The sequence below is a fragment of the Gadus morhua genome, chromosome 4 (assembly GCF_902167405.1).
Source record: "Gadus morhua chromosome 4, gadMor3.0, whole genome shotgun sequence".
Taxonomy (NCBI): domain Eukaryota; kingdom Metazoa; phylum Chordata; class Actinopteri; order Gadiformes; family Gadidae; genus Gadus; species Gadus morhua.
In genome coordinates this window covers 12,927,312-12,948,317 of record NC_044051.1, presented here as the reverse complement: position 1 = coordinate 12,948,317, position 21,006 = coordinate 12,927,312, and the positions used below count along the sequence as shown (strand labels likewise).

At 40.0% G+C, this 21,006-nt stretch overlaps 1 protein-coding gene across 1 annotated transcript; it reads right to left on the bottom strand.

Annotated features, from left to right (window-relative positions):
* Positions 1-15,837: 15,837 nt before the first annotated feature.
* Positions 15,838-21,006, bottom strand: LOC115542943 (E3 ubiquitin-protein ligase NEURL3). The gene is made up of 4 exons (XM_030355457.1): positions 20,661-21,006; positions 19,291-19,794; positions 18,829-18,993; positions 15,838-16,535 (listed from the first exon to the last, which is right to left on the bottom strand). The coding sequence occupies exons 1-4, from the start codon at positions 20,746-20,748 to the stop codon at positions 16,384-16,386; spliced, it is 909 nt and encodes a 302-aa protein (XP_030211317.1). The 5' UTR covers positions 20,749-21,006; the 3' UTR covers positions 15,838-16,383.

Sequence of the window (21,006 nt, the reverse complement as noted above, 5' to 3'; positions counted from 1 at the left end):
TTAAAGACACGCCTTCAGCAGGTTGAAAGCAGTCACGTGACGCACTGAACGCACGACACACCTGCTTTTAAGAAATAGGCTACATTTTTATTACTAACCTACAGTGCCTGCATGTATACGCCCTATTGAAAACTCCATCACAAAGAACTTTGTTCACAAACTATAGTCTAATAGCCAAGTAGCCTGCGTGTTGACTAGTAAAACCTGTGTTAAAATGTGTTGGTTGAGTTGTTCTGCCAATAGATAAGCAAATTCAACGAAATACAGACAGTTAATAATATACATTTTTAACATACAATATACATTTTATTTACAACATACATTTTATGAATTAGTCAATTGAAATAAATGTAACATTTGAATAATAATTACATTAACAACAATAATAAAAATACAATATTTTGAGGTGGGGGGAATATATATACGTAGGTCTATATAAAACATCATCATCACCGTCATGTTTGTTTGTGCATTTACATCCAAAACATTATTAATTTTCCTGATGACTAGCACACAGATGGTCACTGCTCTTGAAAGTCTTGCCACAAGATGGTGCTAGCGTTCCAACCTTCCACTTACATCCTATAAGGCGCTGCCAAAGTTCTTGTTGTTTGGAATTTGACATTGTTTTCAACATTAATAATAAACAAATAATACACATTATTTACATTGAAATAACAATGAGTGGCATCCCTTGATTCTTCAAAGAAGATTATAATTGGAAGTAACACAAGGCATAGCATTTCCAGTTATGTTCATATAAAATGATAGGCTAATACAAAAATGTCTTATGCAACGACACACAACAATGCAATCATATATATATATTAATATTATATATATAATATTCAACATTTGAACTGAATTTCTTAAATGCTTAAACATGTCTCGTCGATCCCTCCATGGATGCTTCTCTCTCTTCAACAAAAGGTTCAGTGGATACTTTACTAATCATTGGTTAGGCAAGTGCATCACAGAAACATGGATGTGATAACTCGATGCAGGTTTCTGAATAGAGACATTGCCTTAAAGATCAGATTTTCAACAACCGTTTTAACCTCTTCAGCAAGTTAATCATCAACTGAATGGTAGTGATGCACGTGCACCTCCATTCTAGCAGTGACATCATTGGGCTGTCTGAAGCATTGTATTCCTAGCCTGGAGACTATCCTGACTGAGGTCATGTGATCAAGGTGGTAGTAATACAATGTTGTATTATTAAATAAATAATAAGATATTGGCTTAATAATAAACTGATAAAGAACAAAAATACATTTTAAAGACCTTTCTAAAGCAAGCACTTTTTGTGAGTTTGAGATTTGGGTTTGTTGAGAATAACTTGTTTATCTTCAGATACCAAAATTAAATCTTGATTGGACAGAAGGACAAAGGTTTATGGTCAAAACTTGAAAGATGTATTAAAAGGGTTCTTGCAGTCTCTCTCTCTGTTGTCTATCTCTGCTGGACAGCTGAACTTATCAGTGCTCATAGCTGGTAACACACACAATGAAACTAATGGTATGGTGTAACTGTAAAGTGATTTGTGAACAACTCATAAAATCCCCACCTAATCTGACCCGGGCTGCAGAAGATTGTCACGTGATTTCCTATAGAATACCTGCTTTGCAGCCTTAGAGAAAAAGCCAATCTGGCTCATGACCGAAGAAATACATTGTTATTATTCTACAGTGCCTGCAAGTATCAACCCTAACAAAATACATTAAATATAATCACATAGAACTTTCTTTTCAAACAAAGAACAAGAACAGTGAAAATGTATAGTCGAATAGCCAGCTTGCATGTTTGGATGTCTAGTACAACCTGTGTTTTGTGTGTTGGCTATATATTTTGTTTTAGACACATTTTTAAAGTAGTCGAGAGCGGCAAACTCTGTAGGCCTATCCTTCTTATATTATTTTTCTTATCTTATTTTAGAGTGTTTATAATCAGCTTTAAAAACGTATGAATAAAAGTGATAGTAGGCTAATGGCCCTAACCCTATAGCTGCAGTAAGAAAACCGAATAAACTAAAAGTATTGGAAAATTTATAAGTGAGTCGAATTGGTAGCTATTTCTTCACAAAAATATATTTTTTTTAATTGCAACCATGCTTCATATAATTACTTAAAGTGGCATAGAAACAATAACCCGCACTGTCTCTCACTGTCGGGTCCTCCATGGATGCTTCTCTCTCTTCAACTAAAGGTTGAGTGGATATGGTGCTGCGTGGAGGCATTGCTTTATGGTTCTGATTGACACGAGGAAGAGGAATGCCTTGAAGTCCACCAACCGTTTTTACCTCTTCTGCAAATTAATCATCAACTGAAAGGTTGGGGTGCACCCCTCCTTCTAGCGAAAACGGTGGCAGGAATACAATGTTGTTTTCCCCCATTAGGCCGATTATTATTAAATACATAACATGAAATGTGCATGATGATAAGCAGATATAGCACAAATCTTTTTTTTGAGAGCCTTTTTGTGAGTTGGAGATTTGTGTTTCTTGAGAATAACTTGTTCTTAGGATAACCAAATTAAATCTTGGTTGGACAAAACAATTTAGGTTTCTGGTCAATAACTTGAAAGATGTAGTGAAGGTGTAGGGTTCTTGTAATTCATCTTGCACATGTCGCCCTTACCAATGTGTTTCTCAGAAAGCTGCTCATTTTCTGTAAATGAGTCACTCTCTTTCTCTACTGGACAGATAACATTATCAGTGCTCCATGCTGAAAACTGTCAGAATCCTCAGCTTCTGTGTGTGTGTGTGTGTGTGTGTGTGTGTGTGTGTGTGTGTGTGTGTGTGTGTGTGTGTGTGTGTGTGTGTGTGTGTGTGTGTGTGTGTGTGTGTGTGTGTGTGTGTGTGTGTGTGTTTCTACAATATTATCTGCCACTGCAAGCATTTAACAGAAAGTGTGTTTATTTACTTTTAGTTTTTTATGTCTGTATCAATTTGCTTTAGTTGTCTGTTTGATTTGGGAAGGGGAGGGTGGGGCCAGGGGGTTGTATTTTGTATCCTCACCATTTGATTGTCTTGACTATTTGACTGTTATATACTGTTATTCTCTCGCTCCTTAATTTTGAGGATTAAGTCTTGAATTGAAATTTCTACAAATAAATCATGCATTAAAAAAAAAGGTATGATCATGCTAACGTCCCAATTGCATTTGACCAAGACGTCCACATCGCAACCCACATCTGACCTGGGCTGTCTTTGCAGAAAGAGAAAGAGAAACTATCGAATCTGGCTCATGACGGTTGTAAACAGATAACCTACTGGACGATGGATTTTAACGTTCTGTCTAATTGCTTATTGGATTGTTTCATTATTAATTACTAATCATTGCACTGGTTATATTATATATGCTACACTTGAACCTCCTAAGTTGGCGCAAATTGATTGGTTTGCTATCTCGGGTTATTGGGCCATATCCCATGATTGAGATCTCAAACTCGAGATATTGTTTTAATCATGAGTGACAAATAAATAAGCCGCTACTAAAAACAAATAAATTCCGGCATTATCTTGTGTCTTCTTGGAGTGTTCACGTGTAGTCAACCTGGTCTCTGGGGCAATTCCCCACTATTCACTGAGCCTTCGCGAATAATTGTTAAGTATTGTGCTGTAAAGTATGCGGTGCATTCTCGTTGCCATTTCCAAAAATAAACACTTTTCTCAATGAAGTATTCCCCTTTTTCATTCTTCAAAATTCCTAATGGAATTAAAAGAACAATTTAGTGAGCCATGCATGTTTATTGTCATAGCCAAAGCTGTTGTGCTGTGCGTTCTCCCCCTGTGTCGGCCACACCCCCTGTCTGTCTCTGTGCTTTGCCTGCCACTCTCAACTGCTCACACCTGGCCTGCATCAGCTCATCAACTCCCCTTCAAATACACCTGGTTTCCCTAGAGCCGTCGCCAGATTGTACTTCGATTTACCGTGGTAGTTTTTCGTACCTGGCTCCAGTATCTACACTTTTTAGTGTTTTTTTTCCGGTGGCAGGAATACAATGTTGTTTTCCCCCATTAGGCCGATTATTATTAAATACATAACATGAAATCTGCATGATGATAAGCAGATATAGCACAAATCTTTTTTTGAGAGCCTTTTTGTGAGTTGGAGATTTGTGTTTCTTAAGAATAACTTGTTCTTAGGATAACCAAATTAAATCTTGGTTGGAAAAAACAATGTAGGTTTCTGGTCAATAACTTGAAAGATGTAGTGAAGGTGTAGGGTTCTTGTAATTCATCTTGCACATGTCGCCCTTACCAATGTGTTTCTCAGAAAGCTGCTCATTTTCTGTAAATGCGTCACTCTCTTTCTCTACTGGACAGATAACATTATCAGTGCTCCATGCTGAAAACTGTCAGAATCCTCAGCTTGTGTGTGTGTGTGTGTGTGTGTGTGTGTGTGTGTGTGTGTGTGTGTGTGTGTGTGTGTGTGTGTGTGTGTGTGTGTGTGTGTGTGTGTGTGTGTGTGTGTGTGTGTGTGTGTGTGTGTTTCTACAATATTATCTGCCACTGCAAGCATTTAACAGAAAGTGTGTTTATTTACTTTTAGTTTTTTATGTCTGTATCAATTTGCTCTAGTTGTCTGTTTGATTTGGGAAGGGGAAATCTGTTTGATTTTCAAATGGTAGTTTTATCTAGGCTATAATGCTGGAGATGCTGAGCACATCACAGTTGTTTCAAATGACCCATCCAAGATTTGTATCGGCCTCCTATCATACAAAGAGCAATATTGTCTGAGTAGCCTACTATGCCGAGAGGCATTTACAACATAAAGAATAAAATAGTCCTAACGGACTTGCATCCACTGGAGAATGTTCGATCGTAGCCGGCAGCTTCATTACAAGCACTGATCCATCTTGATCTGTGAAGTTGATGAATTGTCACTTTTAGGTTTTCTACCCAGTTACCAAAAAAATAAGCATTTGGAATAGTATGCGCTGTGGCAAGCACACGGTTTGCATGTGTTACTTCGAAGGCAAAAAAAATCTAAAATAGGCTACAAGAAAACACAAAAACCTACATTCAACCAGTGTGGGGTATGGCCCATGACTCTCTGAGGTGGTAGGTACCTCCAGGTAGGCCTACCCCCTCCATGCCAGGGCGCCCTGAATTTATGTTTATTAACAGCTCCTCCACCGGGGTCAAGACAATTTGAGGGCCAGATCCAGTCTGCCGACGGTCGGCCTTTTCACGATTGGCTTAAAAAAATGGCTTATTTAAATTTATACCAATACGATGGTGGGAAAAGCTTACCAGTTTGTATGTTTTTATACTTCATTTTTATGGAGTCAGTTTCCTGCCATAATTCAAACCTGAAAAAAAAAGTTTCAAAGGATTGTAAGTCTGGGTTTGAAAACTCAACACCTTGTAATAAAGGTTTTGCAACACTGAAAAAAGAGATTATAACCTGAAAAAAAATAAAAATAAAATTCAAGCATCTGTAAACATGATTTTGTGTTCTATTTTATCTTCTTCATCATTTTCACCAACACATTTTCAAAGTTCAAACAATTTCACCAGCGCATTTGCAGAGTTTCAAATCTGGCACTGTTCTAACAGTGTATTTCATTGTTGCCCGGTTTTGAAACCTTGTAAATGGGATTCTGCAAACAGGTGTTCATACATTGAGAAATACGTTTTGAAAGGTTGAATATTTCGTTTTAAAAACTTGTAAAGGTGTACGTTAACGACATTACAACGTATTTTTTCAGAACTGACTTTTCAGCACCGACTTTTCAGAGATTTGACCACACAGGCGCAAGCTTTGAGTCACGTGAATATTGGCAGTGTTCTGACGCCACTCGTTTTGAAACTCCTAACAGTCGAATCTGAAAACGTTCCTGGGGGCCGGACCATTTAGCTCTAAACCTATTGGTTGCTCTCGGCTGACGTACATTCCAATCACATGTGCCGTTCACCGGGCTGTGCGTGATTGACAGTGCTCTGCCGATGACACAAATAACAAGTGACTTTCGCGGTTGATTTTGATTTCCATTTTCTGGAACCATGGCTGTTTCCCAAAGTGAAGGCTGCAGCCTTGCTAGGACGCGTCCTTGCTAGTCGCGTCCTATGGAGATGAGACTCTGGTTCCAGAAAATGGAAATCAAAATCAACCGCGAAATCAACCCGTTGTTATTCATGTCATCGGCAGAGCACTGTCAATCACGAACAGCCCGGTGAACGGCACATGTGATTGGAATGTACGTAAGACGAGAGCAACCAATAGTTTTAGAGCTAAATGGTCCCGCCCCCAGGAACGTTTTCAGATTCGACTGTCAGGAGTTTCAAAACGAGTGGCGTCAGAACACTGCCAATATTCACGTGACTCAAAGCTTGCGCTCAAATCTCTGAAAAGTCAGTTCTGAAAAAATACGTTGCAATGTCGTAAACGTACACCTTTACAAGTTTTTAAAACTAAATATTCAACCTTTCAAAACGTATTTCTCAATGTATGAACACCTGTTTGCAGAATCCCATTTACAAGGTTTCAAAACCGGGCAACAATGAAATACACCGTTAGAACAGTGCCAGATTTGAAACTCTGCAAATGCGCTGGTGAAATTGTTTGAACTTTGAAAATGTGTTGCTGAAAATGATGAAGAAGATAAAATAGAACACAAAATCATGTTTACAGATGTTTGAATTTTAGTTTTATTTTTTTTCAGGTTATAATCTCTTTTTTCAGTGTTGCAAAACCTTTTTTACAAGGTGTTGAGTTTTCAAACCCAGACTTACAAGCCTTTGAAACTTTTTTTTTCAGGTTTGAATTATGGCAGGAAACTGACTCCATACATTTTTATACTTGATCTTCTGACCGCTTGGAAGCAATCGGAGTACATATTGTTTTAGAAGAAAGGGGTTATGTGGTAGGATCTTTAAGAATGCTTAACTGGGATATTTATATATTCATGGCTCAAATATTAAGGATCATGCTTTTGACGTGTAACTAACGCATTTACGCGGTCAGCGATCCGCTGCCAGGCTTTGGTTCTCCGGGTTCCAGAGGTTTTAGCGTTCCCTTTTCTTGTGATAATGTCCTTCTCCTCGTCATAGCTCTCCAGGAGAACCTGGAGTTCCATTTCATTGAAATAAGCGGCCCGTTTCGCCATATCGATCAGGGTTTCCATGATCCATACATCACGTCTTTTTAAGTTTGGCGTGGACGCGCACAACCCTGTGTTAACCAACCCCGAGTTGATTGAACTAATGCATAACCGCTGCTGTGGAACCGAAAACTCTGGGTTGGTCGGCACAGGGTCAATCAACCTAGAGTTCAGCGTTAACTCAGTGTTTGTTAAACCTCCGTTCGTGGAACACCCCTCTGACCTGGGGCCCGTTTCAGAAAGCAGGTTCAAAATCTCTAAGTTAAATCCTTAACTCTAGGTTGACCAACTCTGAGCTGCAAAACTCTGAATTTTCGGTTTCAGAACAGGTGATAACGCTTAGTTCAATCAACTCTGAGTCAAGGTAACTCTGAGTGAAGCTCGTGCATGAGGATATAAAAAGCCCTCATCAATGGAACACAGATAACATGATTCACCATGGCAACAAGTACTAACAAGCCTCGATCCTCCTACTTCTCCCCAGCGGAGTTGCAAATCTTAATGACTGCATATGCAGAAAGCGAGCATATCTTTTTACTAAAAAGCAATACTATGGCAGCAGCCAAAAAGCGGGAGCTCGCGTGGAAAAATATAGCTGACCGAGTCAGAGTATTTGAGAAAAAGAAAATGTTTTCTCTTGAATGTTCCGCTTATTCAACAATTATATTCCATATGTGTGTTTGTGCGCACAGGTGCAACCCAAAAGGCCCCAAACGGACTTGGCTGCAACTAAAAATGAAATATAAAAATGTAGTTCAAACAGATAAGGTATAATTTAAGTACAAGCAATTGTGATGTTGTTTAGCCTGCCCTCATTAAACAGCATTTAGTGGCTGCATTCAACATGTGATGGATATATTTAAGTAATTAGGGAAATCTGCTAAACAAAGAAAAATCCCAACACTGCCAGTATTTAATATTGCCTATATGAAAGCAACACCTAAATGCCTTTAATACATACAAGTCTCCAAATTTGTGTTTTCTGGTTATCTTAAATTTGACCTCCATTATAGCCAACAGAAAAAAGGCAGTCAGTTAGAAATGATTGAAGCATATCATGTCTCCAACAGCTCTTCCATCTCGTGCATCAGCAGGGGGGTCAGGATTATTATCTGGATCATTCGGGGAAAGAGTAGGACATTGTTCTCCTCTAATAGTGGCAATGTTGGCTCACTGCAGAACCATGCCACTATAATGTCACAAGCCCTTTCCGGGGTGACCCTGAGCCTACGAAGGCACTGGAACCAGGCCTTGAGTATGCCGATGGTCATCTCCACTCTGGCTCGTGTCCTGCAGTGAGCCAAGTTGTAGTGTTGCTGTGGGCAAGGGTCAGGGTCAGGGTAAGGGGTCAGCAGATAGCGCTGGCAGGGGTACCCTCTGTCTCCGAGTAGATAACCATCAAACTCTCCTGTGATAATACAAGGTACACTTTATTGTTTCAGTTGTAATAGGAGGAAACAAAATATTGATCATAGGATATAACTATATACTGGATATATAAACTAAATATATATAAACTCACCACGGGCAAATCTGGCACTCAGTGTAGACTCACGAAACATTCGTGAGTCATACACAGACCCAGGCCACTTCGCTTCCACATTATTTATCATGTGGGCTGCGTCACATATGATCTTCACAGTGGAGAACAGTAATTAGCTGTATAGTGAAGCATATTTCATTTGGAATGTTAAAGGCTATTATTTAGGCCTACCTGTACATTAATGCTGTGGACAGATTTCCTATTCACATAATCTCCTTCATTTATTGAAGGAGCTATGATAGGAATGTGAGTGCCATCTATGCAGCCAATCCCACCTGGAAACCCTAAAATATATCAAATTGACTGATTAGTGCTTCAAGTCTCAAAGCTTTATGACATAAATGAATTACTGCTTAGACTGATACCTGCAATTCTGTGGAACTCTTCTTTGAGAAGTCTGGTGGGTCTGTGACTTGGGAACACTACAAACGTGCATAGTAGCCGTTTCAGTGCAAGTGTCACATTTCGGACAGCCCGACAGACAGTTGCCTTGGACACATGCTCTGCATCACCGACGTTATACAAAAAACTGCCGTTGGCAAAAAACGAAGTGCAATACAAAGAATTTGCTCGGAACTGAGAGCGTGTCCACGATGTGTCATGTGAGCGATGTGAGGGCTGAGAATATTGTTTATATAATTTATTGATGATGCAGAGAAATGGAAACGCTCAAACAGGTAGCTACTCATTAGGGAATGATAAAACATCCAAGTATCTGCGCCTCGACATCAACTGGCTCTTCAATAAAAGGACACGCCATGTCTGCCACTGCCTTCAGTCTGCAGGCTTCAACTTAAGAGCAGGAGAAACTCGGGGTTAGTTGAAGAAAACCTGCCAGCGAGCAGGTTAGGTTCACGGAGTATGTTGCCAGGGTAACTGACTCAGAGTAAAGCTGAACTGGCTTTGTGAAACTGAAAAACCAGAGTTTCCCTCATCTCAGGGTTAACTAACTCAGAGTTTTCACTAAACCTGCTTTCTGAAACGGGCCCCTGGGCTGTCTTTGGGCTGTCTTTGCAGAAAGAGAAAGAGAAACTATCGAATCTGGCTCATGACGGTTGTAAACAGATAACCTACTGGACGATGGATTTTAACGTTCTGTCTAATTGCTTATTGGATTGTTTCATTTTTAATTACTAAACATTGCACTGGTTATATTATATATGCTACACTTGAACCTCCTAAGTTGGCGCAAATTGATTGGTTTGCTATCTCGGGTTATTGGGCCAACACTTTTCTCAATGAAGTATTCCCCTTTTTCATTCTTCAAAATTCCTAATGGAATACTAATTTTTCTATCCTAAAAATTAAATTTTTACGATAGGATATTTTTCTGCATGAAAACAGAACAAATGAGCCTGCCAGACTTCTTTTTCTTGTTGATCAACCAGTACAAAGTTTCCCTAGACTGGGTATAACCGAAAGGTTGCTAGTTCGATCCCCAGCTCCTCCTAGCTGAGTGATGTATCCCTGAGCAAGACACTTAACCCTTACTGCTCCTGACGAGCTGGCTGTCGCCTTGCATGGTTGACTCTGCCGTCGGTGTGTCAATGTGTGTATTAACCGATGTAAGTCGCTTTGGATAAAAGCATCTGCTAAATGCCCTAATTGTAATTGTATCCCCAGGCCATTCTGCCAGAGATTTGAAATCGCCCTGCCTGTCTGGAGAGGAGCCATACATTTCTTCCTGCTTCCGATCCGCTTTTACGGGAGCCAATCACCAAGCTGGCTTTTCCCCCTGGCGCACTATTGGCTGGTTTAACACAATGACGACAGGGAAGCAACGGCAAGCAGCCAATTGCATACAAATTGTTTGATCTCGCCTCTTGTGCTGAAGAAAATGACAGCGAGCACCCCAGACCAACGTGCAAACTACGATTGAGCTTGGTATGGCAAAAGCAAGGCTAGACAACGCAGTATCACTCCGAGGTCGACAAAAATCGACACTTGTTAAGGGTCTTTTGGGGTAAACTGCTTACGCAAATCACTACTACCCTTACCCTAACCCGTTTCAGTGCCAAATCAAATAACCAATTGGAGGAGTGCCCTTCTAACCAATCAGAGGCGTAAAAAGGCGGTACTTGCCCCAGGCCCCCAGGATAGGCATATACTTCCGCAATCCACCCGTGCTCAGAGGCCAAGCCTGGTATTGCAGCTGTTTTAGCTGGGAGTGGACGGGGGTCCGTCATTTCATGTGGCCCAGAAGTAGATATCGCCGTCCACTCCAATACAAGTGGGGAACAGGATTGTGTCTCCGCAAGAAATGTCTGGATATCAATCAAAGGCTCATAATTATCTTTCTACCCTGTTCTAAAAAAATGTAAGTTTTTTCTTTTCAAAACGCCTCCTCAAGCGTTTTATTAGCAGTTGATGTTGGGTGGGCAGCTGAAAGGAGCCGTACTGAAACAAACGGCTCCTTGCTATGGACCTATTTTGAAGTGCACGGCTCCATTAACTTCCGAATTAAATTAAATTCCGAATTAACTCCATTAACTTCCAAAGTCTGAGATTTGTCCTTTTACTTAACATGAATGGCGTTGAACACGGATATATAACACACATCATTGAAATAGCTGTAACAGGCACGGACGTATTGATTACCTGAATGATTATGGGAGACCTACGTAATTTTCATAATATTGTTAATTGTCTAATATTAACATTTCAGTTCCGTTGGTAGGTATTTCATTTTCATTTGCTTGTTTAGCTATGTATGACAGGGTTATGGTTAGCTATGTATGACAATTGACAATGTTGGTGTATTACAATTCAATATTTGGGTAGGCTACTCCAACTTTGTTGCTGGTCGATATGTAAACATTTACTTTTATATAAATTATTGATTGCATTCTTCGTAAAATAGTTAGTTGGAAGGAATCTGTTTCTTAAGCAATAACATTGAACTGAATTTTTTAGGCCTACATACGTTTACTATGTTACTATGGTATTATATGGAGCAATCTTACATATTTATGAAGTTTCCAGATCAATAAAGTTCTATCTCTTTTTATTTGAACTGCCTGTATGTCCTCTTGATTATTGTATTACAGTGTGTACCTTGGTTATCAGCTATCATAGAATGGTGTCAATGTGGTATTGGCATATATAATCCAGAATTTGAAAAAGGATATGGATATAGAGTGGGTGACTTTATCAGTATACTCAATCGAGATGGCCACAATAATAACCGCTCTTAGATGGGTTGTAGATACTAAGTTTGTGACAATGTGGTATTGGCATATATATGCCAGAATTTGAAAAAGGATATGGATATAGAGTGGGTGACTTTATCAGTATACTCAATCGAGATGGCCACAATAATAACCGCTCTTAGATGGGTTGTAGATACTAAGTTTTATAACAGATAATTCAATACGTGAAGATTTGGTGATAGAGGTAAAGCATCTTCTTTTAAATATTATAAGCCTTGGTTTAGTTATTCAGTTCTGTTGGATTCCAGCCCACCATGGAATATATGGCAATGAAATTGCTGATAAATTAGCTAAAAGATACTAACCTAATTAGAAGAATTTAACCTTAAGTATATATATTTTTTTATTTAATTTTTTATTTATTCATTTCTTTGTTAGTTAGTTTTATTTTGTTTCGTTAGTTTGTTTTTTGTTTTTTTACGATTTAAAGTATCATTTGCCAACGTCCTTGTCACAAACTCCTGTGTAGTAGTCAAGTAGGTGGCGGTATATGGGGAAAAACTATGATCCACCACTAAACTAGAAGAAGAAGAAGATCTCTGCATCCGGTACGTCACGGAATAGGTCACGTGTCTTGGCCCCATAACGCGGAAGCAAATCGCTCCTGTATGTTGCCATGCGCCACTGAGCAGTTTGCATAGGAATGAATGGGCGGCCATTTTCCAGTCCGTGGTCCATCCTTTATTATGTCCATGACTTGCCCCTACCATCCTATGAAAAAAAGATTTGCGGGAGCACTTTCCCTTGTCGTTAGATAACGCCGTGGTGGGATTTGAAAGGGAGTTGAAAACCCCCTGCGTCGAACGGAGATGCCCAAGGACACCCTTTTTTTTTTACCCTTTGCGTCAACAGTTAACGGCAAAAGCCCCTGAATAAGCGTCGGTTTTTGAAGGAGTGAGACTGTGTTGGGCAAGAGTTTCCCCGGAGCTACGCTAACAGCCCGAATGGCTTGGGGCGGTGCGCCGAACGCTTCAAAATCTGAATTATTTTAACCACTAATATTGCTCAAAATAGCACCAAACCTCTGCAGTAGCATGACTAGAGTCCCTACACAGTCCGACTGTTTTACAAGTCTGTGCCTTGCCGGTAGGTCCATGTTTACAGGAAGTCGATTACCGAATGCACCAGTGTTCGGTTCAGGGAGGAACGTTTTGGGATTTATATAATTCATATTTGTAAACAATATCTAGCGAGTGTTGACACGGAAATGAAAGGAGTTGCATATTTAGTCTATAAAAATATTTTTTCTCCTCCTTAAGTTGATTCTGCTTTAGCTTCAGATGCCATCAAGCGGGGTCTCTGGTCGTAATCAGTCGCAAGTCCGTCCATGACCAATCAGCATTCATTAGCAGAATGCTAGTGTGTACGGCCAACGACGGCCCAACCTGTTAGAAATCGAAAGGACATAAGAACTCATTCATTCGACTTTTGAACTATAATCTATATTGAACTGGAGAAATCTACAATAAAATCTGCGATATTTCAACGACAAGCAGGTGAAAGAGATACATTCAGCCGTCTAGCTCCATAGACCCCCATTCATTCTGCACTCGCTCGCAATCACCCCAGTGGAATTTTAATGGAACTGCAACCAAGATCGATATAATGGGGCTCAATAGAGAGTGCCAAAGCTCTCCGTAGATGGGCTCTGATCATGCTCTGTGTGGGATCTCGCATGACATTTCCGTGCTGCTGAGGAAGTTATTGTCGGGGACTTTTTCAAAGTTTTTACAAACTGTTCCAAAGTTTTTACTAACTATTATTGACTTATATTTAACCAAACTGCCACAAACAACAAATTCTATTTTTTTTCCTTCCTTTTGCATTGCATTCAATAATCGAGCTGTACATACTTTCCTACAAGAGGACCTGGTAGGAGGACAGTTGGTTAGTCTTTTATAAAAGTATTTTTTAATAGCTCTGGGCTCGCTTACTACTTTGTTGATGCTTCGTTTTATGTGTAGGGACTCTTGTCTTGTTTTTATTTCCCTGGTTCAAAACACCTACCAGGGAATGTCTTGCAAGGTCCTACACGCAGGCCAACTGTCAGACAGTTTTGATGTCAAGACCGGAGTTCGGCAGGGATGTCTACTGTTACCTTTCCTGTTTCTTCTAGTCATTGACTGGATTATGAAGACCATCACAACAGGAAGCAAGACCGGCATACAGTGGACCCTCTGGAAACAATTTGAAGACCTTGACTTCGCTGATAACCTGGCTAGTCTGTCCCATAATCACAAGCAGATGCAAGACAAGACTACAAAACTGGCAACAACATCCCTTGGAACAGGCCTCAGGATAAACAAGGAGAAGACTAAACTGATGAGGATTAACATCCCTACCAGCAACCCTGTCAATATAGATGACAGACCCGTTCAGGAGGTCGTCTCCTTCACCTACCTTGGAAGCACCATAAACCATCAGGGGGGCACAGACAGCGACGTCTTGGCCAGGGTAGGCAAAGCCAGAGTAGCTTTCATTATCCTGAAGAACATCTGGGCCTCCAAAGAAATAGCAACATCAACTTAGTGTGCATCTCCAACACTAAAGTCAAAAGCATCCTTCTCTATGGTTCAGAGACGTGGAGAATGACGAAGAAGACGTTACAGAAGATCCAGACCTTTATAAACACCTGTCTGAGAAGAATCTTTAAAATCAGGTGGCCAGACAAAATCAACAACAAAGAGCTGTGGGAGAGAGGGAGCCAGGAGCCAGTAGTAGAACAGATCCTGAGAAGAAAATGGGGATGGATGCCCCCCCATACCTCAAAGAACTTCTCAACCTACAAAACACAACACGCTCCCTCCGCTCCACTCACTCTAACCTCCTCCACATACCCAGAACCAAACTTAGGACCATGGGAGATAGGGCCTTCAGTGCTGCCGCCCCACGCCTGTGGAATTCCCTCCCTGACACCTTGAGAGCATCACAATCCACTGATTGCTTTAAAAAAGGTCTTAAAACTAGAATTGAGCGCAAACGTTCAACTTGATAAATTGGAGACCGCGATTATGACAAATGTTTGGAATAGCATACTAACCAGGTTTACGAAGACCACTACTGAGACTTTGCAAACGCGTGACATAACAGAGCATTTTCTATTTTCAACCATCAAGATGGTAGGAATACAATGTTTTCCCCCATGAGGGCTATTATTATTAAATACATAATATGAAATGGGCATAATGATAAACTGATAAACAACAAAAAAACATTTTAAAATACCTTTCTAAAGCCAGCCCTTTTTGTGTGATTTGTTTTTGTTTAGGATGACTGGTTTTAATCTTCGGATACCCAAATGAAATCTTGGTTGGACAGAACAATATAGGTTTATGGTCAATAACTTCAAAGATGTAGTGAAAGGGTCCTTGTCGTCTCTCTCTCTGTCGTCTTTCTCTGTTGGACAGCTGAACTTATCAGTTCTCCCTGCTGATAGCACTCATAATGAAAGTAAAGGTATGGTGTCACTCATTTTATATTCATGCTAATGACCCAATAACATCCGACCAAAAGTGCAGATGACATCTCCATAATTCATAACATCCTCAAATCATCTGACCGGGGCTGCAGAAGATTGTCATGTGATTTCCTAGAATACCCGCTTTTGCAGCTGTAGAGACGAGAAACTATCCATCCTGGCTCATGACCGAAGAAATACTTTGTTATTATTTTACAGTGCCTGCAAGTATTGACCCTAACAATATAGAAAAAATATAATCACATAGAACTTCCTTTACAAACAAACAAAAATAATAGTGCAAAGTTATAGTCGGATAGCCAAGTAGCTTGCGTGTTTGGATGACTAGTACATCCTTTGTTAAAATGTTTTGGTTTAATATTTTGTTTTAGATACACTTTTAGAAGTAATCAACAGTGGCAAACTCTGTAGGCCTAGCCTTCTTCAAATACTGAGTCCAAGTCACTATGAAGAGTTCTGTATGTAAGGTACGCTAATTCAACAAAATACAGTTAATGATATACAAGTTTGAAAAAGAGATTTTTTAATATGCATTTTTATGAATTAGTCATTTGAAATGAATGCAACATTTCAATAATATCAATATCCACAAAAATAATAACAATACATTTTGAGAAAAAAATATATACATAGGCCTATATATCAAACATCCTCATCAACATAATGTTTTTTGGTGCATATATATCCTAAACATTATTGATTTCCCTGATAGCACACAGATGGTCAATGCTCTTGAAAGGCTTGCCACAGGATCGGCTAGGGTCCAACCTTCCAATAACATCCAATTAGGCACTCCCAAAGTTCTTTCAGCATATCAAATCCTACTTTTACCCTTCCTGCAAAACTAATTGCATGTTTTAACCAAAATGTATTTTACAATGATTAATTATGTAGGCCTAGAGATATTTACAAAATGACGACAAGAACCTTAGATCCGACTGCAACAAGTGAGTCTGTTTGAAATTAAACTCCATGTAACAAGATCTGTTGTTCTACATTATCTTCTTTGGGGACTAAAGCCTTGCAGTCTCTTGTTGACATGTAGTTCATATGGACTGGCGGCAGATTGGGCACGTCCCAAACTCTGCTATAATCCGATTGGCGCAGCTGGAACAGAGGCACCGGTGACCGCACACAAGAGTCACGCTTGCTGCACAATCCTCGAGACACACCACACAAACCTCAGGTGAATTTGAGTCTGGAAAAAAGCCAACGTTGAAACTGTTATTATTACCCGTACCCATTCCATAGCTTTACGATTCATGCTGTCAAAATGTCATAAACTCCAACATGCCCTCATCATACATTGGCTGCATGAAACAAGTCCAATATCTTTTAAAGGTACTGTAGGTCAGATTTAGAAGCTAATATATGTCAACTGTTATTAAAGAGGATAAGAGCTATTATACCTTTATATTAGTATTATAAAAGGTGATGTAGATGAGATTTAAAGCTGTTATATTTATCATAATTGTAAATGGTGCTGTAGACAAGATTTATGAGCAATTACATGTGTGTATATATATATATATATATATATATATATATATATATATATACACACAGGTGCTGGTCAAATTATTAGAATATCATGAAAAAGTTGATTTATTTCAGTAATTATATTCAGAACGTGAAACTTACATATTATATCAATTCATTACACACAGAGTGATATATTTGAAATGTTTATTTCTTTTAATTTGGATGATTAGTACTGACAATTACTGAAAATCCCAAATTCAGTATCTCAGAAAATTAGAATATTAGTTACGACTAGTACAAAAAATGATTTTTTAGAAATGTGGGCCAACTGAAAAGTATGAACATGGAAAGTTTCAGCATGTATGGCAATCAATACTTAGTTGCAGCTCCTTTTGCCTGAATTGCTGAAGCAATACGGCGTGGCATGGAGTCGACCAGTCTGTTGCACTCCTCAGGTGTTATGAGAGCCCAGGTTGCTTTAATAGTGGCCTTCAGCTCTTCAGCATTGTTGGGTCTGGCATCTCGCATCTTCCGCTTCACAATACCCCATAGGTTTTCTATGGGGTTAAGGTCAGGTGAGTTTGCAGGCCAATCAAGAAGAGGGATACCATGGTCCTTAAACCGGGTACTGGTAGATTTGGCACTGTGTGCAGGTGCCAAGTCATGTTGGAAAATGAAATCGTCACCTCCATAAAGTTGGTCCGCGGCAGGCAGCATAAAGTGTTCTAAAACTTCCTGGTAGACTGCTGCATTGACCCTGGACCTCAGGAAACACAGTGGACCAACAGCAGTAGATGACATGGCACCCCAGACCATTACTGACTGTGGAAATTTTACACTGGACTTCAGGCAACGTGGATTCTGTGCCTCTCCTGTCTTCCTCCAGACTCTGGGACCTTGATTTCCAAAGGAGATACAAAATTTACTTTCATCTGAAAACATAACTTTGGACCACTCAGCAGCAGTCCAGTCCTTTTTGTCTTGAGCCCAGGCGAGACGCTTTTGACGTTGTCTCTTATTCAAGAGTGGCTTTACACGAGGAATGCGACAGCTGAAGCCCATATCTTGCATACGTCGGTGTGTGGTGCTTCTTGAAGCACTGACTCCAGCTACAGTCCACTCTTTTTGGATCTCCCCCACATTTTTGAATCGGTTTTGTTTGACAATCCTCTCCAGGGCGCGTTTATCCCTCTTGCTTGTACACTCTTTTCTACCACATCTTTTTCTTCCCTTCGCCTCTCTATTAATGTGCTTGGACACAGAGCTCTGGGAACTTCCAACCTCTTTGGCAATGACCTTTTGTGTCTTGCCCTCCTTCTTTAAAGTATCAATGGTCATCTTTTGGACAGTTGTCAAGTCAGCAGTCTTCCCCATGATTGTGTGTCATACAGAATCAAAACGAGAGACCATTTAAAGGCTTTTCCAGTGTGGCACCAGGTGTCTTCAATATCTGACCTTTTCACCATATTCTAATTTTCTGAGATGTTGAATTTAGGGTTTTCATTGGTTGTCAGCTATAATCATCTTCTTTTTGGCAAAAAACACTTATAATGTATCAGTCTGTTTGGAATGAATGTATACATTCTACAGGTTTGACTTTCTAAATGGAATTAATGAAATAAATCAACTTTTTCATGATATTCTAATAATATGACCAGCACCTGTATATATATATATATATATATATATATTTATACATATATACAAATGTAATTGCTCATGAATCTATAATATATCTATAAAATATATATATATATATATATATATACAAGTCATATTAATTTAACAGGATGGACCTGAAAAACGATCCATCATGTAAAATGTTAGAAAATCCTCTGATTCAGATCGAATTCCGACACTGAGATATGACTAAATGTGTTCTGTGCTGAGAGGTTCTAGGAAGGAGGGGAGACAGGTTCCGACAAGTGCCCTCACCCGCAGATGCATGTAGGAGCTATTATTGAAGTGGACTTTAGAGAGTTTCAGAGAGTGAACTTAGAGAAACTCACCGGGGCTGTTTGGTGGCTGTGTGTACGTTGAGGGCGACTGGCGAGGCCTTTCACACGGCTGCCCTCGGTCCACACACAGGCAGCTGTCTCCGTCCGTGGGAGCTGGGGGAGGGGTTGCCGGGCAGGATTTCTTTGTCCTAAATCCTATTTTTTTCTTTTTGGACCCTGAGGAATAGGAACAAAAATAATCATTATGAAATTGACGAGTTAGCTTAGGTTATAGAATTAAACGTGCACCTTTGTTACTGTAATAGGGCAGCAGTTTAGGCCGCTCGAAACTAAAACGTTTCTTATGTTTCCTCGCTTCCGCCAACGCCCCCCCACCCCCCCAAAGTCTCCAAAGAGGATAGAACTGTCGTCCGAAAGCGACACGGCTATACCTGTAGAAACAACCCCATTACCATAGCGCAAGTTAAGGTCTGCTCTTGACCTCCCACAACACCGTGATGAAAGTCAACTCACCCAACATACGCACCGCCCTGGTCTGGCCGTACACGTCGACCATGGCCCAGAGAGGTCGTCCCAAGTCTACGCCGACGAAAAGCTTTTTTTTGACATGGTCTGGTCCCCTGTACATTAACACGCCCCGGGTGTTCACCCAGAAACACAGCTCGGCCCCTGGCAACGTGTGACAGGTAGGCAGCTGATGCGCCCAGTAACCGAGGCCGGTGCGAGGGCCGTCCGGATCAGCTATGCTGAGTTTGTCGTCCCAAGCAAACAACGACGGAGATATGGCGGTGAAGCCCAACCGCAGGGCGCCTTGCCAGTGCTGGTCACATCTCTCCACGCGGACGTGGATTCTCTCCTCTATGGCGATTGGTCGGTTGCTGAAGGCCAGGGCGTTCTGGAAGGTATCCTTTTGTCTCTCAGCGTACCGGCAGCCCGCCATGAGCGACAGCTTAGAGCCATCACTGCTCTGGAAATGAAGCGGTCCGAGGCATCCTTTACATTTAGTGATATGTAGGCCTGTTAGGGTGACAAGAAGGCTTGGTCAAAAAAAAATTACGTTAAGATCGGGAACACAAAACAATCGTATTACTTTGTCACAAAGTTAAGTCTGTTTATGTGGAAATGTTTCATTGTGTCCCCAATATTTTCTGTGAACAGTCCATGATCAACTGAAGGTTTGTAGAAAGGTTTTAACCCTAACCCTATTTTGCATCGATAGAATAAACAGTCCAAGTTCCAAGAGGTCAGCTGGTCAATTTTACTTTCACTTCAATTTAAGTTTTGTTATGTGTTGTCGATCCCTCAGTATACTTTAAACTTTTTAGTCCCCAAATATCAAATCTCGATTGTGGATTGCTGGTCTGTTTATATAAAATATGACGTCATAACAAAATACTAATTAGCTATGAGTAAATATTAGATATTTATCATAACATTAAATGGCATCCCTTGATTCTTTCTATACTTTCAAATTTGAAGCAATACAAGTCATACCATTTCCAGATTTTTTTTAAAGTAAAATGATACATTTTTACGTAAACAAGTTAGTGCAAAAAAGATCAAATCCAACAACATACATGCATTAAATCGATTACTTTTTCTTATCTTATTTAAGAGTGTTTATAATGCGCTATTCAGAACTTGAACTGCATTTCTTAAATGCTTGAATCATGTTATCCCTGGGTTGTTACTCATAATATTCTTACCTTCAAACACTTAAAATAAAAATGATTACTGCAGTAAGAAAAACAAAAAACTAAAAGTATTTGAAAGTTAATAAGTGATTCGAATTGGTATTTCTGCACAATAAGTAAATGTCAAAGCATTTTTTAAATACAAGCATGCTTCATATAATTACTTAAAAGTGGCATGTAAACACTTACCAGCACTGTCTCTCATTGTCGGTTCCTTCATGGAGGCTTCTCTCTCTTCTACTGAAGGTTCGGTAGCTCGGGTGTCAAGTAGAGGCATTGCTTTATGGTTCTGATTGCCACGCCTCTCTCTCTCTAGAAATAATAACCTTCAGCGACACCTCTTCGACCCTATGACGTATTGTATGTAAAGAAGGCTTTGTTGGCTGACCTTGAAGTCCACCAACCGTTTTATCCTCTGAAACTAGTTAAGTTAATCATCCACTGAAAGGTGGGGGTGCACCTCCCCCCCCCCTAGCATAGAAGCATTGTATTCCTAGCCTGGAGACCGACCTGAGGAAGGTCACCTGATCAAGGT

Bases quoted from the DNA above. Each gene is read 5' to 3' on its own strand.
- LOC115542943 (XM_030355457.1), bottom strand. From the start codon at position 20,748: ATGCCTCTACTTGACACCCGAGCTACCGAACCTTCAGTAGAAGAGAGA. The intron at 19,795-20,660 runs GTAAGTGTTTAC...TCACCCTAACAG, and splicing joins GACAATGAGAGACAGTGCTG to GCCTACATATCACTAAATGT. The intron at 18,994-19,290 runs GTGAGTTGACTT...CCTATTCCTCAG, and splicing joins CAGGGCGGTGCGTATGTTGG to GGTCCAAAAAGAAAAAAATA.